The sequence below is a fragment of the Oryctolagus cuniculus genome, chromosome 3 (genome assembly GCF_051225735.1).
Source record: "Oryctolagus cuniculus isolate XC-2025 breed Fujian yellow rabbit chromosome 3, ASM5122573v1, whole genome shotgun sequence".
In the NCBI taxonomy this organism is placed as follows: domain Eukaryota; kingdom Metazoa; phylum Chordata; class Mammalia; order Lagomorpha; family Leporidae; genus Oryctolagus; species Oryctolagus cuniculus.
Window position 1 is genome coordinate 117,206,928 of NC_142869.1, and position 20,310 is coordinate 117,227,237.

Here is a 20,310-nt window from a genome sequence, read left to right on the forward strand (position 1 = left end):
GACAGTGTGTCAGTCATGTGCTTCAAGGGTGCCAGGGGTGCCCTGGGAACTGGGGCAGGAGACAGGGTGGTTAGAACACAGGAAGGTTTGGAAGTCTGGATAAGACATAGATGAACACCCCAGGTAGGTGGTGCTACCCTCGTAGCCAGCATGTATCCTGCCACTTCCTGCCAGGATAGCAATCATCCCATGATTATAACAGAGTTATAATCTGGAGAAACAGCCAAGGGCCCAGGACTGTGTTGTAGTGGATAAAGCCACCACCTGGGACATTGCCATTCCATATGGGCACCAGTTTGAGTCCCAGATGCTCCACTTCTGATCTAGCTCCCTGCTAATGCACCTGGGAAAACAGTGGAAGATGGCCCAAGTGCTTGGGACCTTGCACCTATGTGGGAGACCTGGAGGAAGCTTCTGGCTCCTGGCTTTGGCCTGGCCCAGCCCCAGCCATGGTAGCCATTTGGGAAGTGAATAAGTGGATGGAAAACCTCGCTTTCTCTGTAACTCTGCCTTTCAAATAAGCAAAATAAATCTTTTAAAAAAGAAACTGCCAGGGAGAACTGGGGCTCCAGCCCAGTGAGTGTGTGTGTGTGCATGTGCATGTGTGTGTGGGGGGGTGGTACTTGGCTAAACACAGGAATGAGGTGATGGTCTCCACCTGTGCTGTCCAGGTGTAGTGTTTGAATGAAGGAACGTAAAATATATCATCCACAATCTTTACATTGGTTACACATTGAAATAATACTATATTGGTTGTAGTGGGCAAAGTAGAAAATATTGAAATGAATTTCACCTGTTTCCTTGTCCTGCATTTACTAGAAATTTTTAACTCCTGTATTGGCTCATGCTCAGTATTTTATAAGAAATTTATTTATTTGAAAGGCAGAGCCACAGAATGAGAGAAGGAGGGAGGGAGGGAGGGAGGGAGGGAGGGAGGGAGAGAGAGAGAAATCGTCCATCTACTGGGTCATTCCCCAAATGCCCACTAACAGCCAGTGCTGGGCCAGGTCAAAGTCGGGAGCCATAAACTCTACCCACGTCTCCCCCATGGATGGCAGGGACCTAGGTACTTGGGCTGTTTCCCACTGCTTGCTAGGAGCATCAGCAGGAAGCTGGATCAGAAGCAGAGCAGCCAGGACTGGAATGGACACTTCAATATGGGATGCTGGTGAGGCAAGGCGGAGCTTAACCTACTGTGCCACAGTGTACCCTCACTCCATTCAGTTCCTAATGGACACGCCCATCTATGTGCTGGACAACACCAGACCTGGCGTGGGCATCCAGCTTGGCATGCCCACAGCCATTCTGGCTGCAACCACTATCTCGTCCTTTAGGTAACCCTGCCAGTTATCCCAAACCCTTTGGTTAACAAAGTCATTAAGATAACGTACCACTCTTATCAGACACCTGCAAGGTTAACATTTCTTGAGAGAAAGTCCACGTGCCCTCGGTGAGCCACGGGCTGCCTTTCTCTAAGAACCCTCTTCCTCCTGGATCTCATAGCGTGGGCTGTCTTGCAGCCGCCCAGAAGGCCCTGGGAGATTACGCTCTGTGTAAGCCTGGATTTCTCTGCCTCTTTCTTTGGTCTCACAGGCCCTTCTGCCTTTGGCCTCCAGGTCTGCCCAAACATCTGGCCCCTGGGCTATTCCCTAGCCCCCACCCCAGGTCGGGGATTAAACAGTTCTTCTATGAACGGCCCCCGTCCCCAGAGCCTATAGATAGCAAGGCTGGGGACCCCCAACACACGCAGGGGCCACTTCCAGCCCAGTCTGCCTGGAGAGACACCCCCACCCCCACCCCGAGCTTTGAAGTGGCTCGTTCTTAAATACGAACAGGCAGCCAAGGTCACCCATGGCTGATTACATAAATGACTAAGACCAAAACAACTGCAGAAAAGGAACTGGGGGGAAACAGGCCACACGGGGAGCAGGAGGAACCGGAGCAGGAAAGCTTGCGTCTCGGAGGCTGGAGCAGGAAGCTGTGAACAGGGAGCATTCAGGAACCAGAAAGAGGGCCTACACGGGGGATAGGCACTTCAAAACGCCCATGGGAGAAATGAACAAAAAGACACGCTGGGATGGGCATTTGGCACAGTTAAGGTGCTGCTTGGGACACCCACGCCCCATATTAGAGTGCCTGGGTTCAAGTCCTGGCTCCTCTCCCCCTTCCAGGGTACTAACTGTGCACCCTGAGAGGCAGAAGGTAACAACTCAGATAGCTGGGTCCCTGTGACCCATGTAGGAGATCCAGGCTGCGGGTTTCAGCCTGGCCCAGCTCTGGCTGTTATTGGCGTCTGGGGAGTAAGCTGGCACACTGAAGATCTCTCTCTGGCTTTCAAGTAAAATGAAGATAAAAATTTCCAAATTGTTAAAGTTCAGTAGATGATAGAGGCAGGTGTTGTGGCGCAGAATGCAGGCTGCCACTTGGGACACCTGCATCCCTATTGGAACGCCTGCTTCCAGTGCCAGCTGCTCCACTTGCAACCCAGCTACCTGCTAATGCACATTCTGGGAGGCAGCAGCTGACAGCTCAAGTAATTCAGACCCAGACGGAATTCTGTGACCCTGGTTTTGACTGTTGACAACATTTGGGAAATGAATCAGTGGATAGAAGATCTCTCTCTGTCTCTCTCTCTCTCCCTCTGTCTCCCCCCCACTTTCAAATCAATAAAAAATAAATAAATGTATTATAAATAATTCAATAGTTGCATCTGGAGATAAAGACAGAATCTCTCAGAAAACAGAACAACCAGAGTAGAATGGAGAGGAGGGAATTAGAAAATCAAAGGTTGAGTCCAGGATGTGCACCACCTGACTGAAAAAAGAGAATAAAAGGCAGATGGAAACAAATAATCAAATAGATAATGTAAGAAATTCATTTCAGGAAGTGAAGGGCACACGTTTCCTGGTGAAAGGGCTACCAAGTGCCAGCAAAATGGATGAGAAAAGACCTCACTCAGAGCACATCTGTGCGACAGTTCCAAAACAGAAGATCCTGCAATTCAGAGAGGTGAGTAAAAAGGCTCAGGAAGCAGAATGCGCGGTAGAATGATTTTTGGACCTGATGTTCTATGCATGCCCAGCAAACTGACAAGTTGGGTATGAAAGTGTAATGAAGATAGTTCCAGACATGTCGTGCAAAAGATGTCCCTTCTAGGTTCTGTTTGTAGAACAGAAACCGAAGGATGTGCTCCAACACAATGAGAGTGTAAACCACAGAAAGGGAGCCAAGAGATAAAGGCAACATGATTTGCAGGAGAAGGTGAAGGGAATTCTAGCATGATGGTCAAGGGGGCTGAGTGAGTTTAGAGAAGAACCAGGCGCCACCAAGCCAGAGGGCAGAGAAGAGCTCTAGAAAGAACAGCGGCAGGCATACTGAGTGCAATGGTGTTCCCCCAAAATTCACACATATACCCTGGACTCAGTCTGTGACCTTATCTGGAAACAGGATCTGTGCTGATGTAATGAGTTCAGAGGCAGTCACACTGGAAAGAAGGTGGGCCCCTGCTCCAACATGACTGGCACCTTCACAGGCAGGTCATCACAGACACACAGAGAGGAGGCAGAGCAGAAAGATTCAACACAAGCCAAGGAATGCCAACGATAGCCAGCAGTCACAAGAGGCTCGTTCTCTCTCTCTCTCTCTCTCTCTCTCTCTCTCTCTCCATGCCTTTCAAATAAAATCAAAACAAGTCTGAAAATGTAAAACGAATCTTTGTGGAAGGCTTGAAATAACACGGAATCTGCTTATGTGTTCATCAAGAAGACGCAGATTTACAGTTCTATACTTGGGGTGATCATGGGGATGGGGTGGTAAGTGGGGCAGGGAACTGTAGGTAGAAGAAAAGGCTGGAAGGAGATCCCAGAAGATGTTCCATCTGTGGGACTAGGGTAATTGTGGGGTTTTTCCCTACTTAAAGGCTATTTTGTCTTGCAAAGCTTTGCAGGGAGCATGTACTCATGTAAGGAACCTATCTCTGGGGAACCCCGTACAAATTAAGGTAGAGCTGGTGCTTTTGCATGAGAAAGGCATTGCATAGATGGGGGCGGTGGAAGTGGGTGGGGCATTAGGCCTTCCCAGTGTCTGTGAGGCCTTGCAGACCAACAGGGCAAGAGAAAAAACCCCAGAATCTGTGCTTCTCAATCCACAGCCCCCAGCAGAAGGCTTGGCCTATATTAGGGCACTTCAAGAAGTGCATGCAAAATGGAATTAAAAGCTAGGTTTCTTTTGATGCAAAGCATATTGAAATCCATGCATATGAAGGGGGGTCTTCAAAAATTTCATGGAAAATGCATATTATGAAAAAACATGCATGGATTTCAAACTTTTTTTGGATCAAAATAAACCTAGCTTTTAATTCCATTTTCCCATAAACTTTCTGAAGGGAACCTCATAAAAGCTCAATAAATATTTGAGGAGAAAAGAAAGGTTCTCATTATTTTATGTAAACCTCTTATAGACCTGTGACAGAGATGGGTCACCATGACATTTCATCTCCCCCTAAACCGCAAATCCCTTGAGTGAGGGCCTGGTCATTATTATTTATTTATTTCCTTTGTAATCTGCATTTGTGGTGGGATAATCCCTAGGATTCTGAATCCTGAACGAAAGAAGTGTTCAAAGAACATTGAATAAATTATGTTCCTGATACTATAGATGAGGGAACCGTCCAAGTTCATAAAGTTAATTCTTGACAGATCTGGAATTCAAAGCTCATGAGTTGGCTCCAAACTGGGTGCTTTTTTAATAGTCACCGCATGTGGCAAATCCCAGTCCTCAGATTTTCTGGGACTGCTGGCTCAGGCGGGAACAGCCCTAGGAGCCCCTGCTGGCAGACGGTCATGTGCTAATTAGGCTGCCAAGGTTCGGAAGCAGGAGGGCTCCGTGGGCTCTGCCAGCTCCAGCAGCTTCCCTGCTGGTTGGAGAGCAGACAGGGCCCTTGCATGTAAGGATTTAGACAAGCAGAAAAGGCAGCGGAAGGCATTCCTGGCAAGGATACTTCTTAATTAGAGGCACCAGGGAGAAATCAAATGCAGCTAATAAATGTCTCTGTAAGCCTATGAGTCAGTCATAGGCTCAAATAAGTGATGGATGGACAGGTGGGTGGGTGGGTAGATGGATGGTAGAAGGATGGATGGATGGTTGGATGGAAAGAAAGATGGATGGTTGGATGGATGGATGGGTGAATGGAAGGATGAAAAGATGGATAGATGGATAGGTGGATGGAAGGACATGTAGGTGGGTGGGTGGATCCGGCTGTTTGTTAATGGCAAGACAAGAGCTGAAGGCTTTGGATGGAATCCTGGCCTTGTCCCCGGTGTGAGTTGAGCACGCGATGTCGCATCTCTGAGCTGAGGTCTCTGAGAAGCCTATGGAGGTGACTGTGATGATGAAATGAGAGCTACAAAGTGTGGAACCCACTGTCTGGCCCAGAGTGAGTGCTTCAGAACTGGGAGCTGTTGTCGTCTTCACTGACCAGAAAGGAAAGGAGGGAGAGACATAACGGGGGCTGCAGTTGGCTACCTGGCTACCATGCCCCCTCTCTTGGAGGACCTACATCCTGAATGCGCATGGGGGGGGCCATGTGTCTGAGTAGAACCAGCACACAGCCCACTCCCCTGGGCCTCCGTCATTGGTCCAAGGACGTGGATGAGATTTGAGCAGTGAATCAGAGTAAACCTCAGAATATTTCCTGGGAATGCTGGGGCATGGTCTCTCTCTCTCATCAGAGCCAGGTAACAAGGAAGCTTACAGTCTAGAAGCTGCTGGCAATTAATTACACCGGGAGTACCGTCCCCACGACTAAGCTGATGCCACAAAAGGCAAAGGAGAGAAGTGGGTGTGACCCGCGTGTATTCTAGCTGCTGACTTCAGCTTCCTGCTAATACAGACTCCGGGAGGCAGCAGTGATGGTTCCACAACCGGATTCCTGTCACTCTCCTGGGAGACCTGGATTGCGCTTGGTTCCTGCTCCAGTCTGGCCCAGCCCTGGCCTGGCCGTTGCAGGCATTTAGGGAGTGAACCATCAGATGAAATTCATTCTCTTTCTCTCTCTCTCTAATAAATAAATAAACATATTTTAGAGGGGGACATTTGGTACAGTAGGTAAAATACTGCTTAGGACATCTACATCCCATATTGGGTGCCTGGGTTCAAGTCCTAGCTCTGATCCCAATTCCAGCATGCTGCTAATGTGCACCCTGGGAGACAGCAGGTGATGGTTCAAGTACTTGGGTCCCTGCCACCCACAGGGGAGACCCAGGTAGAATTCCTGGCACTTACTTTAGCCTGGCCCATCCCAGGCCATCGAAGGCATTTGGGAAGTGAACCAGTGGATAGAAGACTCATTCATTCTCATTCTCTCTCTCTCTCTCTCTCTCTCTCTGCCTTTCAAAAAAAGTGGCAAAGCAGAGACACAAAGAAACATTGTTAAGTCACTGGATTCAGCTACAGTTAAGTGATGCCTGGGTTTTCAGCTACAGTAGTCAGCTAATTTCCTTAATGCTTAAACAATTCATGAGCATCCTGACAGAGAAAGGAAGCAAGAAGGAGAACGTGCGAGTGGACTGTAAGGAAGATGAGGCGACAGGTGCTGGGGAGCAAAATTGGGGACGTATTTTAGCTATTGTTTCCCATTTGACAGATAAATACACTGAGGCCAGAGGGTTAAACATCAAGTAACTTGCCCCAGATGTCACAAGCCAGTTCAGTGCAGAGCTGGAACTAGACACCGAATCCTCTGAGTCTCTACACGCTGCCTTCCCCAGCCCACCCCCGGGAACTCCCCCCGCGGAGAAACGTACCCCACCCCAGGACCACAAAGCCCTGGAGGCACTTCCTTTCCGAGAAGAAGGAGACGACGAGGAGGCTGTGGAGGTAGAGGCCCTCCACCAGCAGCCAGGCGTAGTTGGCCATGATGCAGTACTGGAAGAAGACCATGACGAGCTTGCAGCCCACCTGGAGAGAGAGAGGCACGTGAGCCCGGGCCACATGGCCACGGGCATCCCTCGGGCTGCCAGCACCAAAGGAAGCCACGGCCTGTTGCAGGGGCAGGAGCCAGGCCACAGAGCAAGCCTAGGGGTTCAAGGCCATTTTGTGGGGCCACACAATCTCTGCAGAGTGAAAGCCTGCAGGCCCGGTGGGGTCTGTCACAAAGGCTGAGGAGCCACGGCAGGAGCAAGGACGAGGGTCCAGGTCTGGGACTGGCTGCCAGGCCAGACGACAAAGGGCTGTATCACTAGGTTAGGAGGCGACACTGAGGATGGCCCCCGAGTGGTCCCCAGCACCTGAGCTGGAGACATCCAAACAGCCAGCAGGGATGCCAAGGCGGGCTTCCCGGGTGCAGAGACTCTTCCACCAGGGGGCCCTCCACAGCGTGGTTCCTGCACCTGCACCTGCACCTGTGCTGCAGGTGGGTCTCCTCAGCCCACCTTGAGCTGTCCCTGGGGCAAGGGTGTGCTGGGGATAGCCTTGGGGTAGCTGCAGGGACAATTTCAAGGACAAGCCTCAGGAGGAGGAGCACACTGTAGCTCCTGCCCTGTGGCCCTCCCAGGGGCTCTGATCCCCAGTGCGGCCTCCTGGCCATTGCAGAATGTGTCTACTGCTGGTCAGTGACGGGCTGAAGCCCAAGTCTACTGCTTGTGACTCCGACTTGCAGTCTGGTACTCAGTTCATTCCCGAGATCTTCGGGAGAGACCCAGATCCTACTTGAGGGATCCATCAGTCCAAGACAGAATGCACCTGCATGCGACACACACACACACACACACACACACACCTCTGAAGAAAGTGGCAGGCAGGCTGGATAATCCAATCTCCATTTCCAATCTTTCTGCCTTGCTACCCTGTGCTAGAGAGACTGTGATAGTAAAAATAAAACTCCATTCCAGCTTACTTTGTGGTTAGCAATGCTTAGTCAGGGACAAAGGTAGGTTTCGCATCGAGAGGAGGCAAGGAAGCCCACCCAGACCTTCCTCTGTGGTCACCTGACATAGTTTTAGCCAATGAATTATGGGCAGGGGTCCCTGGGGGAAAGCATGCTATTTTGTCAAATAGAAAGGCAAAACCCTCCAAAAGATAAAAAATGTTTAACTTTTGATCTACCCCTCCTTTTTTTTTTTTTTTTACATTTTTTTTTTTTTTGACAGGCAGAGTGGACAGTGAGAGACAGAGACAGAGAGAAAGGTCTTCCTTTTTGCCGTTGGTTTACTCTCCAATGGCCGCTGCGGCCGGCGCACCGCGCTGATCCGAAGGCAGGAGCCAGGTGCTTCTCCTGGTCTCCCATGGGGTGCAGGGCCCAAGCACTTGGGCCATCCTCCACTGCATTCCCTGGCCACAGCAGAGAGCTGGCCTGGAAGAGGGGCAACCGGGACAGAATCCGGCGCCCCGACCGGGACTAGAACCCAGTGTGCCGGCGCCGCTAGGTGGAGGATTAGCCTATTGAGCCATGGCGCGGGCCTCTACCCCTCTTCTTGCCTGAAACGTGGGCATGAGGCCTGGGGTTGCAGCAGCCATATTGTAAGCACATGGTTTCAAGCACAAACTCAAAGGCCTACATTCGGGATGGCAGAGCAGAAAGAGGGAAAGGACGAGTCTTCCTGGTGCAGCCACTGGATCACCTCTATGCTGCCTATCTGGGACTGCTTGGGCAGCTCACAGCGTCCACCAGGGGGAGCCACTGAAGGACAGTGCTCTGCTATGTGCAGGAAAGGAGACTCGTGAGTGACACCCGGAGTGATGGCAGCGAATTAAGAGCCATTCGGGCATGTGGAAGGAGAAGAGGGGTTAGAGTTTCCAAAACACCATGGTTTTATCATAAACTCGTGTCCGCAGACATCCTGACGCCTGCTCACCATCTTCTCCCTAGAACCAACCCCAACCCTCCGTAGACTGGGGCAACTTTCTCCGGCTGGGACTTGGCAGCAGCAGACGGTGCCTTACCCACTCCTGGACATGGGGAGGTGAGCAGCAGTCCCCACAGGCTTCCCCCAGAACTGCGCTCATACATGACGCGTTCTGTGCACCTGCTGCACCCCCTGGCACAGCCTAGCCCTGGCCCCTCCTCTCCGAGCATCGGGTGCAGCCTCAGCAGGGACTTGAGGGCAGGTCAACTGGGCTTAAGTTGGAGAAGGCGACCAGGCCTGGCTGCCCCTGGGGCCCCGAAGCACGGTACCCTGTGGGCGTCACAGTGGATGGCATCGTCCGAGGAGAAGAGCACGGCATCCTTGATGAAGTTGGACAGGGCGCGCAGGATGAAAGACAGGAACAGGTGCATATGGATGTAGTTGCGGGTGCAGTGCAGCCTCCTGGAGGGAGAGAATGCAGGGCTGGGGGACCAGAGCCTGGAGGGGCTGGGACTCATGCATGCCCACCCCGCCTCGGCGCACTGGGGCAGGAAGCCAAGGCTCTGCACATCAGCCCCTCGCAGGCCACACCCCTTGCTAACCCCTTGTTCTTAGCAGCTCGTGTAAATCAACACAGGGGATTTTACTGGGACATGAAGTAGTCTGCCCTTCCCTGCCACCAGCTCCGGCTCCTTTTCTCTCACGGTGGAGGGCGCGGACCGGAATGGGATTGATGAGCAGCCTAGAAAGAACCCAGGCTGTGGGGACAAAGCAGCCCCACTCCTGCCAGCTAGGAGCTATGTAACTTGGAGCATGTCTACCTCCCAAAGGCTCTGCTTCCTCCCGTGCAGTAGGCGGACAGAACTTCCGGCACCAGGGTTTCTTCTGGGGAACCCACGCCAGCTGTGGCTGGGAATAACTCCACCCCCTCACTCTCATGACAGTCCTGACCAATCAAAACCCCCCATCCCTGGCTGCGGCCATTGGCTCGGAGTTGGGCATGTGACCTGGGCTGGACCTGTGTGGACTCCAAGGGGACTTTCACTGGAACTAATGGGGAAGAGGCTCTCTGCTCCAGGTGGGGCTGGGGTGCTGGAAGGTACCGCTGCAGCTGTTGGTGGCTGACCCTGCTACCCCTGCACAGAGCCTGCCAGAGGGTGAGGCCCATGCTGAGTGGAGACAGGGAGGGAGACAGACCCCGTTCTGCTGAGAATGCTGAGCGCCTAGATCTAGCTATGCCTGAAGCCCCTGTGCTGCTTACTCATGTGAGTCAGGTCACTTTTGTTTTTCTGAAGCTCTTGGAGGTGGATTTCTGTCTCTTGCCACCAAGAGTCTGGCGAACACACAAATGGGTGTAGTGATGCCTGTCTCACAGCATTGTGAGAAAATGAGAAGTAGGCAAAGCAGTTGGCTGCAGCAAAGTTCTCAGCAATGCTTAGTCAGGGACAAAGGTAAGCTCTGCACTGACAGGTGGCAAGGAAGCCCACCCAGACCTTCCTCCGTCTGTCCTGAGCAGTTAGGCAGAAAGCCCCAGTCCGTGCCGGGGCAGCCTCTGGGGATGGGACACCAGCTGCCGGTTCTCACCGGAAGGCGCAGAGGATGCCCAGGGCGACCAGCAGCATCACCAGGGAGGAGCTGTAGCCCACTGTGTACATGACCTTCAGCTTCAGCAGGTAGGCGTGCTGGAGAAAGAGGCCTGTGTCAGTCCCACCTGCCCACCCGGCAGGCTCCACCCCCTCTGCCTACCTGTTCCCGCTTCCAGCAACTTGAAGCACCGTCCCTCCCCCCAGCCCCAAACCTGACTGCTATTGTGTTCCTACCCCGAAGACACCAATACAGACTGAGAACCTGACATCTCAGCTTAGGACAGTTTCTTGGGGATCGCTGATGCTGGTTTAAACTCCCCCCTCCCGTATAGAGCCCCGACCCAGTCCTCTGAACTCAAGTTTTGACTTGCATTCCTCTAGGGACAATGTGCTAAGGGCCTTTTCAATTTTTATTTACTTATTCATTTTCATATAGTTGAAAGGCAGAGAGACAGACAGAGAGAGAGAGAATTTTCTACCCGCTGCAACAGCCGGGGCCGAACCAGGCTGAAGCCAGGAGCCAGGAACTCAACCCAGGTCTCCCACATGGGTGGCAGCGACCTAAGTAACTTGAGCATCTCCTGTTGCCTCCCAGGGTCTGCATTAGCAGTAGGCTGGAATCAGAAGCAGAATCAGGACTTGACCCCGGGCACTCCAACATGGGATGTCCCAAGTGGCCCCTTAACCACTATGCCAAATGCCCACCTTTATCGGCTCATCTATGATTTTAAAAGATTTAGTGGACGGGAATAATGGGTAAAAGTTAAAATGTGACAGTTACAGATTAATGCCTTGCTTTTAGATTTGGAAAACTCAATTATACAATAGCCTTGAACCCTGGAAATGAAAATGAAAACAACGGTGCCAGACTTTTTTTTAATGAATGAAATTAACAAATATTTGAAAGTAATAATATTCTCTGCAGGTGAAGATCTAGTGGAAGTGAAACTTGGTTCAATCTTTGTGGAAGGTAATGAAGGGACGCGTATCGTAAGTCACTGGAATATGCATGTCTTTTGCCCTCATGTCTACTCCAGGAATTAACTCCAAGACATGGTTCCCCATAGCCACGGGTTCTGCCTCTGCAAATTCAACCAATCGTGGATTGAAAGTGTGGGAAAAATTGCATCTGAACGGAACGCATATGGACTTTCTCCTAGCCATCACTCCTTATTATTTATTATTATTTAAAAGCTTGTTTATTTATTTGAGAGGCAGAGTTACAAGGGAGAGAGGGGGAGGCAGAGAAGCAGATCTTCCCTCTGCTGGTTCCCTAGGGAGATGGGTTAGCTATTACTAGAGGTTAACTTTGGGTGATAGGTCTGTGAATAGACCTGTTGTTTTATTTTGCCTTTTTCTAGACTTCCGGTTTTTCTACAGTAAGTGCTATTTCAGAACCATCAGGACAAATATCGTGTATTGTCCTTGATTGATGGTGACTAATATACAGAGTACCAAAAATGTAAGTCTATGAATGAAATTGACATTTTGAGATTTGATTACTGTGCATAGTCCTTGTCTATACTCCTGAGGAACATTGGTTTTTCTACTCACTGCTTGTTGAATTCTGTATTTAGTGGCGGGCTAAGCTTGTGATTACAAACAAAATTGAAAGTGTGTCACTATAAAAATTCAAAGAAAAATAAGAAAAGAAGGAGGAGGGAGGGGGAGTGAGGGAGGGTATGGGATGTATCGTTATGCTCCTACAACTGAAAGGAAGAAATACATAGACTTGGTCCCTTTATATAAATTAAAAAAAAAAAAAAAACTCATGTCAGAAATAAAGATGATGGCTTAAAAAAAAAAGCCATAAGGACAGCATAGGGGCCACCTGGCTGCTGGTCGCATGAAAGTGACCTTGAGGGTAGAATGACCCAAGCTCCACAGAGTTCCCCCCTGCAGTGGAGAGAAAGGGCCAGGGGCAGGGTTCCAGCCCCCGACTGTGACTGTCACTCACTGCCTGTGTGACCTTAGGCAATTTACCTGGCTTCTCGGAGCCTCCCACTGCTCAGCTGGCAAATGGGGGTAGTACTGTCCACAGTGCAGGCTTCCTGGGAAAGCGAGTAATGCGGCAGAGCTCCAGACAAGGCACCCAGGGTGTGGCCGTTTCTCCCCCTCCCACCCTCCGCCTTCCAAAACGAGTCACCACCAGCAGGTGGGCGGGAGTCCCAAGCCCGAGGCAGCTTTACAGCCTGGGGCCTGGAGGCCAGCACCGGGGCATGGCAGGTTCCGTCAGTGCCTGTGACACAGGGATATCGTATCAGAGCACAGACTCGAGTCCCAGTCGCTCTGCAGCCGGTCCAGTCTCCTGTTAATGCACCTGAGAAAGCAGTGGAGGAGGGCCCAAGGGCTTGGGCCCCTGCCACCCACATGGGAGACCCAGATGGAGTACTGGGCCCCTGCCACCCACACGGGAGACCCAGATGGGGTGCTGGGCTCTTACTTTGGGCCTGGCCCAGCCCCAGTCATTACAGATGTGGATGCAGTGCCACGGGCAGAGACCATGTTGGAAGGGTTGAGGAGTTCTGTCTAAGTCTGGGCGGGTTCTGTGAGAGGCACATCAATGAGCTGGCACTTTGGTGGAGAAGGTACCACCTAGAGAGAACAGGAGACCAGCCAAGCTCCGGGAGAAAGGCACTAGGGGCCGGTGCCGTGGCTCACCAGGCTAATCCTCCGCCTAGCGGCGCCGGCACACCAGGTTCTAGTCCCGCTCGGGGCGCCGGATTCTGTCCTGGTTGCCCCTCTTCCAGGCCAGCTCTCTGCTGTGGCCAGGGAGTGCAGTGGAGGATGGCCCAAGTGCTTGGGCCCTGCACCCCAGGGGAGACCAGGATAAGTACCTGGCTCCTGCCTTCGGATCAGCGCGATGCACCAGCCGCAGCACGCTGGCCACGGCAGCCATTGGAGGGTGAACCAACGGCAAAGACAGACCTTTCTCTCTGTCTCTCTCTCTCACTGTCCACTCTGCCTGTCAAAAAAAAAAAAGAAAGGCACTAGAATAGCTGACATACAATAGAATGGCTGACACACAGTAGGATGACTGACACACAGTAGGATGACTGACGCACAGAAGGGCGAGGCCTGGGCATTGAACTCCAGTGGGAGGAAGTTACCAGCAAAGGTACAGAGACTGGCTCAGGGTGACCGAAAATTTTCTGATGTCGAGAAGTGGCCTTTGGTGGGATGGCAGTCACTTGACATTGAGCTTCTGCCCTGGCCTAAGTGCCCCCCAAGCCAGGAGCCCCAACTCAGGGATGAAGGGCAGTGAATTACCTTAGGTTAAGGGTTCCTAGACTTTGGGACATCAAAGACCTGTGGAATGTCAAAAACTGGACTAGCATGCCAACCTGCAATCTTGTCATATCCAAGATGCGCCCCATGGCTGAGGGTATCAGTGTCACTCCTGGAGGTGCCCCAAGCAGCCTGCGGGACCCTGGGGTGGCACAGGGTGATGAGTGTGGAGCACTGTGCTGTGGCTGCGGTGACCTTCAGCCCCGCCCTGAGGCTGCCCTGTTCCAGCCCAGGACTCCCACGTGCAAGGTCTGACCCAGAAACAGCTGCCGTGACCCTCTGGCCCTCAGCTCTTAACACCCGCAACCCTGGTCCAGCCCACAAGGACTTGGGGTCCAGATGCCTCCACGCTGCCTGTCCCACATTGAATTGCTCATCCCACTGCCAAGCACACCCTCGCCGCCTTCTTGCTGTGCCCTCTAGACCAGCTGTTGGCAAACATGATCTGGAAACGGAGACAGTAAATATGCGAGGCTCTGGGTGCCCACAGTCTCCTTCACAACTACAGGCCTCCGCCAGTGTCCCCTGTGGATACCACAGCCTGCGGATGCCTACTAAGTCCTTCCTGTAAAACAGTGCAGGGGCCGGCGTATGGCACAAAGGGTTGGGCTGCTACTTGCGAAGCTGACATCCCGTATGGGTACCAGTTAAAATCTCAGCTGCTCCACTTCCAATCCAGCTCCCTGCTGATGTGCCTGGGAAGGCAGCGGACAATGGCTCAAGGGCTTGGGCCCCTGCCACCCACATGAGAGACTGGAATGGAGTTCCTAACTCCTGACTTTGGCCAGACCCAGACCTGGCTCTTGTGGCCATCTGGGGAGTGAACCAGCAGATGGAAGGTCTCTCTCTCTCTTCCTCTCTCTCCCTTTCCCTCTCTATCACTCTGCCTTTCAAATAAATCTTCAAAAGGGAAACATAATGAACCTGCATGTGCACAAAGACAACTTTCAACTATCTGTTTAAAAAATCAAATAAAAATAAAGTGGCATAGTATTTACACATAACCTGCACATCCTTCCTTCCCACGTACTTTAAATCATCTCTAGACACTTGTAATACTTAATGCAATGTAACTGTCATGAACTGTTATGTAAACAGTTGTTATACTGTATTGTTTGGAGGAATAATGACAAGAAAAAGATTTCTGTATGTGTCCAGTAGAGATGCAATCCCCCCCCCCCCCGAATATTTTTGATCCATGTTTGGAATCCAGGGACTTAGGACCTGTGGGTGCCAGGGGCCAACTGCACTCACCTCTACCCTTGCTGTGCAAAGGTAGCCTGGCAGTGCAAACAGTTTGGCTCTGTCCCAATAAAGCTTTATTTGCAAAAGCAGGCAGTGGGGCTGGATTTGGCCCAAGGGCTTGGTTTGCCAACTCCTGCTCTAGAAAAGCCAGCTCTGCTTTATTTACCCACGAGGCTTCCACGCCTGGCCTTTCTGCCTGGCTGAGTCCCCGGCTGGCATAGGTCAGTGCTGCACAGCTGTGACCAAGTAAGGCTGGTGAAGAGAAGAAACCAGTGAATACCTGTCGCTCCCCGTCTTCGTGGAGGAACGACACAGGACCCTGCGCTGTTCTTTCGTCTGCTCGGCCCTCCCCAGGTTTGCTGCTGGTTCTTCCCGGGTTGGCTACCGACCCTTCCACCTCCGTGGAAGGGCGGTTCCCCCTGCCACATTCCCCACTTCCGCGGGGGAGCAGCACACCGCCGGCCGGCTCTCTCGGGGGCTGCACAGGTGTTCCCTCAGATGTTCCTGGTGCATGTTGTCTCTCTCCTCCTTTATAGTCCTCCTCCGCCAATCCTAACTCGGCTGCCCACACGCCGAGTACGCTGCTCTCCTCCAATCAGGAGCAGGATCAGCTCCTGGAGGTCAGCACTCAAGTTGGCAAGAGGCAGCTGCGTAGAAGCTGTTTCCTCCTCTCCCAGCGCCATATTGTGGGAGAGCAGATGCATAGAATAAGTCTTAATTCCAGTAACTTAATTCCAGTAAATTAGTCTAGTCCGAGTTGCTCCCAGTTGCTCCCCACAAATACCCACCCGCCACGAGCTGAGAAGGAGAAAAGACACATTAGTGATAAGAAATAGGATGATTCAAATCTCAGAACAAAGTTTGTGCCGGTTTGAGAGCCAGCATGTAGGGAGCAGTGGGTCGTGAGGTCTTGAAGCTCTTCCCAACTCAGGGAGCTTTTGAAACATGTGAGGGGAGGGCTAGTGCCGGGGCTCCATGGGCTAAGGCACTGCTTGGGACGTTCGTATCCCACACTGGAGCGCCAGTGCAAGTCCTGGATGCTCTGCTTCTGACCCAGCTCCCTCTAATGCACCTGAGGAGGCAGAAGAAGATGATCTGAGCACTTGGGCCCCTGCACCCAGGTGGGAGATCCGGACGGAGCTCCTGGCTCCCAGCGTTGGCCTGGCCCAGCTCTAATTGTTGTGGTCATTTGGGGAGTAAACCTGTGGATAGAGATGTTTCTTTCTCTCTCTCTCTCTCTCTCTCTCTTTCCTTCTCTGTCACTTTTTTCTTTAAAATAAGCAAATAAATCTTATTAAAATAAAAAAAAACCTATGAGCCAAGTCTAAGCTAGGTCTTTCTGTCATTTCCGAGGAATCAATTTTTGATTGATTTATTTGATAGGCAGAGTTACAGAGAGAGAGAGAGAGACAAAGAGAAAGGTCTTTGGTTCACTCGCCAAATGGCCACAACAGTTGGAGCTGGGTGGATCTGAAGCCAGGAGCCAGGAGCTTCTTTGGGTCTCCCACATGGGCATAGGGACCCAAGCACTTGGGCCATCTTCAGCTTCATTCCCAGGCACATTAGCGGGGCACTGGACTGGAAGTGGAGCAGTCGGGACTTGAACCAGCACCCATATGGGATGATGCCACTGCAGGCAGAGGCTTAGCCTCCTACACCACAGTGCTGGGCCCCACAATAAACTTTCTGAGCCGAGTCCAGAAGTCTGCATTTTCCTGTGCTGACTTCTGGCTCATTGATTTGGGATTTTACGGTTTCGGCCCTGCCATGAACACCGTGGTTAAGGCCCTAGGCTCTGTTCTTCCCAACTGATGCGTCTAAGCTAAGGGTTCTCATTGTGTCATCTGTATAGACAGAAATTACAAAAACCAAAGTTCCTTGGGGTCTTTAACCATTCTTTTTATTCAAAGGCAGAGAGAGGGAGAGGGAGAAGGAGAGAGAGAGAGAGGGAGAGAGAGAGAGAGAAAGGGCTCTGCTCCTCTGGTCACTCCCTCAAATGACTGCCACAGCTGAGCCTTGACCAGGCAGAAGGACTCCTATCCGGGTCTCCCACGGGGCGGAGATCCAAGCACTTGAGCCACCACTGGCTGCCTCCCAGGTGTTCATCAGCCTGAAGCTAGAATCGGAAGCAGAGACGGGTCCGGAACCTAAGGACGTGGATATGGGACAAGGACATCCTAAGTGGCGTCTTAACTGCTGAATCAAATGCTTGCCCCTTAAGGGGCCACAAGGCCAAACGTAGGCCTAAGCCAATCACCAATCACCTACCCCCTTCCTCTGCCAATGACTGGCTGACTGGCGCAGGAAGGGGAGGGCCTAAGCCGCTCTGGGCCAGCAACATGCGAGGACAGGCTTGCCCAGGTCTGGCGGGGAAGGAAGCTTCCTCACTCTTGGGGAAGAGTGGCAGGAAGCCAGGCAGTCCCTCTGAACTCTGTGGCTGTGACGGCTGCAAGAGGGCACCTGCCTTAGGAAGGAGCTCCCGGAGCAGGGGGAAGAGAGATGGACGTAACCGTGCCCTTGGCAATCTTGTAGGGCGGCTTTGCCAAAGAATGTCGACACCCGTTCCGTGCGATCCCAGGTCCTGAGCCCCGTTTGCTTGTTCAGCCCATTAGAAATTCCTGTTACTTGCAGCCCAGAGCACCCTTCTGAACCTCCATCCTGCCACTCAACATCAGACTGCTCCCTCCTCGTGTTCTAGGTTTCAAAGGTGTGATGCACAATTGTCCCGTCCTTGTGTGTGTGTCCCCGACATGAGAAAGGGCCGCCCGCAGAGGGGAGGGTGTGTGACCACACGTGCTTCTGAGCAATCCTTATTCAGTCCCGTGATTGATCCCCTCGCTCTGGTCGGAGCTGAAGGCCTTGTGTGTTTTCTCCACCTGGATGACAAGCCCTGGGAAGGAAGCAAGTCCACCCCCTACCTGGGTCCCTGCCCACTCTCCTCCATGTAGAGCAAGACAGACTGACCATAGAGAGAAGAGTCAGAAACAATCCCACAGCAGGTTTGGCCCACACCTAACTGCATCCTTTCTCCCTTAATTGTGCCTCCCCACTCCAGGCTTCTCTCCCTCAGCCCACCCTCTCTTCCAAGGAGCAAGTTTGTCTCTCTGTGCTCTCCCTGGGGAGCTGAGCTGATGGCACAGCTGGAAACTGGGGGTCACATCCATTAGTGGGAAAGTGAGAAAGATAGAGGGAGGAAGGCCAACTCTATCTGATTCTTGCTGCAAGACGGGTGTTGGCAGCAGCAGTCTGGCGCCTCGGCTCACTAGGCTAATCCTCCACCTGCAGCACCGGCATACCAGGTTCTAGTCCCGGTTGGGGTGCCGGATTCTGTCCCGGTTGCTCCTCTTCCAGTCCAGCTCTCTGCTGTGGCCCGGGAAGGCAGTGGAGGATGGCCCAAGTGCTTGGGCCCTGCACCCCATGGGAGACCAGGAGAAGCACCTGGCTCCTGGCTTCGCATCGGCGCAGCGTGCCAGCCGTAGCAGCCATTTGAGGGCGTGAACCAATGGAAAGGAAGACCTTTCTCTCTGTCTCTCTGTCTCTCTCTCTAACTCTGCCTGTCAATAAATAAATAAATAAAAATTTTAAAAAAAAGATGCCCCTCAGGATGCAGAGTGTCTGGACTTGAGTGCCAGCCCCACTCCCAATTCCAGCTTCCTGCAGGTGCACACCCTGGGAGGCAGCAGGTGATGGCTCAAGTACTTGGGTCCCTGCCACCCACATGGAAAACTTGGATTGAGTTCCAGGCTCCTGGCTTCAATCTGGCACAATCTTGGCTGTTGGAAACATCTGGGGAGCAAACCCGTGGATGAGATCTCAGTCTTTTTCTCTCTCTGCTTTTCAAATAAATGCAAATGAATGAACCCTGCCCTTTGGTACTTTGTAGACATGATACATACACTCCCTGAGCCTGTTTCCTCATCTGCAAAATGGAACTTGGCAATGAACAAGTGAACTTCTGCTCAAGGAAGCAATGAACTTGCAGGGTTATTTTGAGAATTCTATGTACTTGTGCCTCAAATAGCTCACACATGGGGGATGTTCAATATAGTAACAAGCATTCATTGGACATCTTAGAGGTGTCTGGCATGATGCTAGGGAGTGAGGACCCAGAAACCAAACAGGACTCTGATTCGTCACGGAGCTGTCCCACAACTAGACCCCTGGCGGGCCCGAGGTAGGTGCTCAGTAAAAGTTTGGTGACTGCCAGTCTTTGAAGAGCTCTTGTCTTGGCAAGAGCCAGAGGCCCATGGCACAGGCTCGCCATCCTAGTACAACACAGCAAGTCGTGCTTGGAGGCCAGCAGAGCAGCGAGGGAGCCCTTCCCAAGGCACAGGGCAAAAGTGAAGTCTGAAGGGTGCGTTGGAATCTGTCAGTCAAAGAGGAGGGGGGCGGGCTCTAGGCAGAGGGTGACACGGGCAAAGCCCCACGTGGGAAGCAAGGCGGCACAGTAGGTGTGAGCTCCGAGACAAAGCCCTCCTGGGAAGGGGCATGAGCGGGAATGAGCCGAGCCCAGGCTGAACCCTAACGGGCACCCTCAGATGGAGAAGTCGTTCAGCCTACAGCTCGCAGGTGGGAGAGCACCCTCTCCCTGTGACTGGGCCCTCTCCCTGCTTCTCAGGGCCAGGAGATGCCATTGAGAATGAGCACTGGTTATGGCCAGGCACCCACATCAGCATGTCCAGGCATTAACCCATTCCGTTCTCTTGACAAGTCTATTTGGCCAGAACTATTATTCCCATTTCCCAGATGAAGCAGCTGAGACCCAGAATGCCTAAGTCCTCCCCAGCCCCACCAAGGTCAAGACCGGAATTTACTTTCTCCAGCCTGGCTCTCTGCATTTAGCCATCATGTGGCTTCTCTACACATTTAATGAAAAGACCAGCCCGGGCTCGGGGGACTAGACGGCAATGCCCAGGTCCCCAGAGTCTTGCTGACCGTGATCATCACGAGGTTGAAGCTGCGAGTGAGCTGGGGGAGGTGCTGGCCACCCCCACCCCAGGCCTTTTCCCCCTGCCAGGCCCCACCCCGCTGGGGGTAGAGGGTGCCACACTCACCTGTCTCTCGTGGGATGAGTCGTTCATGCTCACTCCACAGGCCAGATCCGGTCTGGGAAAGGTTTCCGTCCAGCCATCCTGCGTGCAGTTCCGGAACAGGGAACCTGTGGGGCCAAGCATCCTATGGTGAGCAGTGGGGACCGACATTGGTCATCTCAGAGAGAAGTCTGTGTGTAGTGGGGAAACTGAGGCACGCCGTGGCTAAACGTCATGCCTGCCTTCCCGCCCACCTCTTCCCATTTAACAGGCAGGTCCCCCGCCTGGCCATGTGAAAACCGCAGAGTGCCCCTGAGG

General features: G+C 52.4%; 1 protein-coding gene across 4 annotated transcripts in view; it reads right to left on the reverse strand.

The window, feature by feature from the left end:
- The window catches only part of SCTR (secretin receptor), a 55,363-nt gene that overhangs the window by 12,813 nt on the left and 22,240 nt on the right, over window positions 1-20,310 (reverse strand). For 2 of the 4 annotated variants that reach the window (XM_008258411.5, NM_001082028.1), the window contains 4 exon segments: window positions 20,017-20,120; window positions 10,428-10,525; window positions 9,173-9,305; window positions 6,804-6,957 (listed from right to left, as the gene is read on the reverse strand). In XM_008258411.5, coding sequence (XP_008256633.4) covers window positions 6,804-6,957; window positions 9,173-9,305; window positions 10,428-10,525; window positions 20,017-20,120 — 489 coding nt within the window. 4 annotated transcript variants of the gene reach the window in all.